Consider the following 4,929-nt stretch of genomic DNA (forward strand, 5'->3'; position numbering starts at 1 on the left):
ATAGTCATGTATGGATGTGAGAGTTGGATCATAGAGAAGGCTGCATGTTGAAGAATTGATAATTTTGAATTGTGGTACTGGAGGAGATTCTTGAGAGTTCCTTGGACATCAATGAAATCAAATCAGTCCATCCTAAAGGAAATCAGTCCTGAATATTCATTGGAAGGACAGATGCTGAAGCTAAAGCTCCAAAAATTTGTCCACTTGATGCAAAGAGCAGAGTCTTTGGAAAAGACCCTGATCCTGGGAAAGACTGAAGGCAGCAGCAGAAGGGGCTGACACAGGATAAGATAGTTGGATGGCATGAGTTTGAGCAAGCTCTGAGAGATGGTAAAGGACAGGGAAGCCTGGAGTGCTGCAGTCCATGGGGTAGCAGGAGAAGAAGAGGGTGGCAGAGGATGAGATAATTAGATAGTGTAACAACAATTCATGAAAGTAGTGGGTGAAATCTTCTTATTACTCAAACTTGTGTGCATGAGTGCATAACTATGAGCACCATATTGCTAGTGTCAGTTATAAATATCAGTGACAACGTGGGTCACCTGAATTTCTGAACATACTGTTGGCTTAAAAATAATGCTTCTTCAGAGTCACTTGGTCCTTTCAAAAACTTTCTTATATATGTAAAAATGGAGACACTTTATTCACTTTCAAAATGGGCATTTTTTAATGCTACAACCATTACTGAATCTTTATTTAGTGTCAAACCTGGCTATATTGTAAAGATAGAGACATAGACCCTTCAATCACAACATTTGAAATAATAAAAGTCCTAGTTGTATGCGGGGAGCCGGTGAGGCATTCCACTCATGACAAAGGTCATGAGGAAGGAGGCTCGGCATACGCAAAGGTGGGATCGAGCCTCAGGAGTCCCCCCGGATATTCTCGAGCATTTTCCCCCAAAAAACCAGAGTCTGCCTACTTTATTGCTTTGTGCTCTCACCTCTGACTTTACTGGGGGCTGTCCCCTACCACCATTTCTCTCTCTCTCTGTCAAAGAGTTAACTTACAGCTCCAATTAATAAAGTTCCTGGGCAATTAGGAGTGTTTAAATCCAAACCCCTCAGATGGCTCTCTAACTCGCCTGACAAGTTTACCCGGACTCCTGCAGCTATGCATACGATTGTTTACAGTCTCCTAGCCTCCAGAGGCATGGGAAGCTTAAGATATTCAAATAGCTTAGAGCCTCTCAGAGAGTTAAAAACTGTCAGAATAAACTAGTAAAGGATTTCATTGATGAGTCAATGTTTGTTGCCAAGTTTTCACATCCCCTGAATTGTATCCTTGAATATGTATTAATTAATAGTGGGTATGTAGAAAAAATAAGTAGTGGCCTTGGTGTTAGTAACTTTAGACCCTTAAGGTAATAAATTCTTTCCTTTGTTGTAAACCCATTACACATCCGCCCTATAGGAATGCAATTTTATCTTCGGAAGATGGTGCCAAACCTTAAAATAATTACTCTTAGAGAAAGTAAGTCTTTGTTGATAAGTCCTTGTCAAGAGTCATAAAATGTTAGTAGGCCTTCTGGCCAGAAGATGATGTAAATCACCTAAACCATTTGTATACGATAAATTTGCAGGAAAGAAACCTTGGTTTTTGATAAGAATCAAAGACTGCTGACTTTGCATCCCCTATTATCCTCTATGTGTAACTTAGGGTATAAAAGCCCCTGTTAAAAATAAAGCTACGGGCCTTGCTCACCAACGCTTGGTCTCCCCATGTCATTCTTTCTTTTAACTTCCAGCTGAGTCTCCATCTGGAGCGCGGAACCCACCACGCTTACTAATTATGCCTGGGCTTCTAAGACCCACTCGAGAAGGTGTCTAGGGTGAGGCACCTTCCGCTATTCGAGAGGGCGCCTGCGGCCTACGTAAGTGGTGCAAACTTCTTGTCTTGAAGTTTTATTGGTCTCCCGCGTAAACCAAGCTACTCAGCTTCTTTTCTCCACTGAATTTTCCTACTGAGCTATCCTCATTCTATTGTTCTCTTTATCTCTAATTAGCATATAAATAGTCGCCGACGCCGTCTCCCCTTCGAATACCCTGGATCAGCCGGGGCTGGTCCTCGGCAGGTGGCGCCCGATACAGGCGTTTCGAAGGTAAGTCCCCAACCCCATTCCCCCAGTGTTGAGTTTTCGGGACGGATAGGACCCCACTTAGGGTGCTGCAGACCCCCCTGTAGAATAGACAGGGAGAGAGGAGTGGGAAGTGTTGAAAGTGTTGAAGAGTTAGAGAGAAAAAAAAAAAAAAACGATTTCTAAAAAGGCTGACAAAAAAGGCCTAATCTTTTGATAGCTAAAAGCAAAATCTTTTACTATACTTAATTTTCTGACATGGGTAATACTGAATCAAATGAAAGACAGCTCTTTATAGGAGTAATTTTACAGTTATTAGGTAAAAGAGGAATTAAAGTTAAAAAATCTGCCATTCAATCATTTTTTTCCTTTGTACAAGAGCACTGTCCCTGGTTTCCAGACGAAGGCTCTGTTAACTTAGATGTCTGGGAAAAAGTAGGAAAACAGTTAAAAACTTACCATGCAGAACATGGCTCAGAAAAGGTGCCTAATGACGCCTTTTCCTTATGGAATATTATTAGAGATGTCTTAGACCCTGCCCCAGATTCAGAAAAAGTACATCTTAAAAGGGATAGTGAAGAAAATGCTGTAGTTAAACCTACCCCTGAATCTAAAAAAGTAACCTTTAAAGAGGAAAATGAAGTCGAAATTGTAGTTAAACCTGAAGAAAATGAGAAAAACGAAGACCCGCCTAACTATGAGCAACTAAGAAAAATGTTAGCAGCCATGACTACTCAGGAACAACTTAAAGATAGGGATGAGAAAGAAGATCAGCCTTCCCCAAAAGGAAAAGAGAATTTAGATGAGATAACAGCTAAATATTCCGATGAAGATCGGCATCTCTTAAACAAAGATGCCCCAAAAGGCCTAAGAGAAACCTCCCCTGTCAGACCATCAGCTCCAAAGAGCTTAAGGGAAACGTCTCCCATCAGGCTATATGACCCCAGGGATTCCCAAGAGAGCTTCCCAGTTAATCCATATGTAACTTCTGCATACCAAACAGTTCAAAGAGCTCCAGAGTACAGAGCAGAGAATATAAAACCTATGCCATTGCCACCTCCTCCCATACCACCTCCCATACCACCTCCCCCCATACCACCTCCCATACCAAGCCGTACAGGTCCTATTAAACCCACATTATTGCTGCCACCTCCCTATAGAAGTGGGAAAATTCCAAAATCGATCCCACGGAGACGGACCTCTTCTGCCCCTGGCGAGAAATTTGATCCCCAGCTTCAGGCTTGTTTCCCTTTAATTTTTGACAATGATGAAAGAGCACAAAAGGCTATCGACTGGGAGCCTGTTTCTTTTCAATTGGTAAAAGAACTTAAAAATGCATGTATTTCATATGGGCCTAAAGCCCCATATACAATGCAGCTAGTAGAAAATTTAGCAGGTCAGTGCTTAACACCTCGAGAATGGAAATCAATTGCTAGGGCCTGCCTGTCCGGAGGACATTTTATACTTTGGAAATCTGAATATGATGATCTCGCTCGTATATATGCTTTTTCTAACCAAAATGGAGACTTTACACATATCACTGAACCTATATTACTTGGTCAGGCCGACTACCCCTCGTATGACGAACAGATGAAATTAGATAGGACTACTATACAACAGGTGGCTGATTGTGCCTTTACTGCCTGGCGCTCATTGCCCGATGGTAAAGCATCAGGTGCCGCTCTATCTGATATTAAACAAAAGTCAGAAGAGCCATTTGAAGACTTTGTCTCACGACTCTCAGAAGCTGTCCAGAGAATAATTTCTGATTCTGAGGCAGCTAAACTGTTAACAAAACACTTGGCCTTTGAAAATGCTAATTCTACCTGCCAGGCTATATTGCACCCTCTTAGAAGAACTGGATCTTTAATTGATTATATGAAACAGTGTGCAGATGTAGGACCGTCAATGCTACAAGGTGTTACGATAGCTGCAGCAATAACAGGGAATTCTTATCAGCAGGCAGTCCAGTCCTTTTTTACTAACAAGAATAAGCCATCACAAAGTGATCTCAATAACCAAAGCAAGAATGCATTCCCTAAAACTTGTTTTTCCTGTGGCCAGGAGGGACACACTTCTCGTTACTGCCCTCAAAGAACACCCGGTTCTTATCTACCTAATCCGGCCCAACCAGCTGTGTTTGCTCCGCAAAACCCTGTCCCCCCGCCCATGAATGCTAGGTCTCTTTGCCCTCGCTGCCAGAAAGGATATCACTGGGCAAGGGACTGCAGGTCAAGACTCCACAGAAATGGAGCCCTTTTAGGCCCTGACCAGCAGTCGGGAAACGGGTTGAGGGGCCAGCCCCAGGCCCCGACAACGATTGGGGCAGACTCACTAAACCCATTCATCCCCTTTGTTCCATCGCAGAGCTCATCAGAGCAACCCCAGGCAGCACAGGACTGGACCTCAGTTCCACCACCTCAACAATATTAACACCAGATAGCCCCACTATAAAAATCCCTACAGGACTTAAAGGTCCATTACCGACAGGCCTGGTAGGAATTATACTAGGCAGAAGTTCCTTAGCTATACAAGGTCTTACAATTATTCCTGGAGTAATTGACTCAGATTATACAGGAGAAATTCAGATAATGATTTCACCCCCAACTAAAACTTTCCAAATACATCAGGGACAGAGAATAGCCCAACTTTTACTTTTGCCTTATCATAATGCAATTGGGCAAACAGCTACCCAAAATGAAAGACAGGACAAAGGATTTGGGTTTAGTGACATGGTTTTTTGGATAACAGAAATTACTAAAAAGCTTCCTATGAAATCTATTCTTGTCAGTGGCAAGTCTATTGAAGGGCTATTAGACACAGGAGCAGATGTTTCCTGTATTTCTGGGAAA

The 4,929-nt window shown here is 42.5% G+C and overlaps 1 protein-coding gene across 1 annotated transcript; it reads left to right on the plus strand.

The window, feature by feature from the left end:
- Window positions 1-780: 780 nt before the first annotated feature.
- Window positions 781-4,510, plus strand: LOC113877364 (endogenous retrovirus group K member 9 Gag polyprotein-like). Its single transcript, XM_027517425.1, has 3 exons — window positions 781-793; window positions 2,075-2,101; window positions 2,478-4,510. The coding sequence occupies exons 1-3, from the start codon at window positions 781-783 to the stop codon at window positions 4,508-4,510; spliced, it is 2,073 nt and encodes a 690-aa protein (XP_027373226.1).
- The last annotated feature ends 419 nt before the right edge of the window (window positions 4,511-4,929 follow it).

The sequence above is a fragment of the Bos indicus x Bos taurus genome, chromosome 19, assembly GCF_003369695.1.
Source record: "Bos indicus x Bos taurus breed Angus x Brahman F1 hybrid chromosome 19, Bos_hybrid_MaternalHap_v2.0, whole genome shotgun sequence".
NCBI classification, from domain to species: Eukaryota; Metazoa; Chordata; class Mammalia; order Artiodactyla; family Bovidae; genus Bos; species Bos indicus x Bos taurus.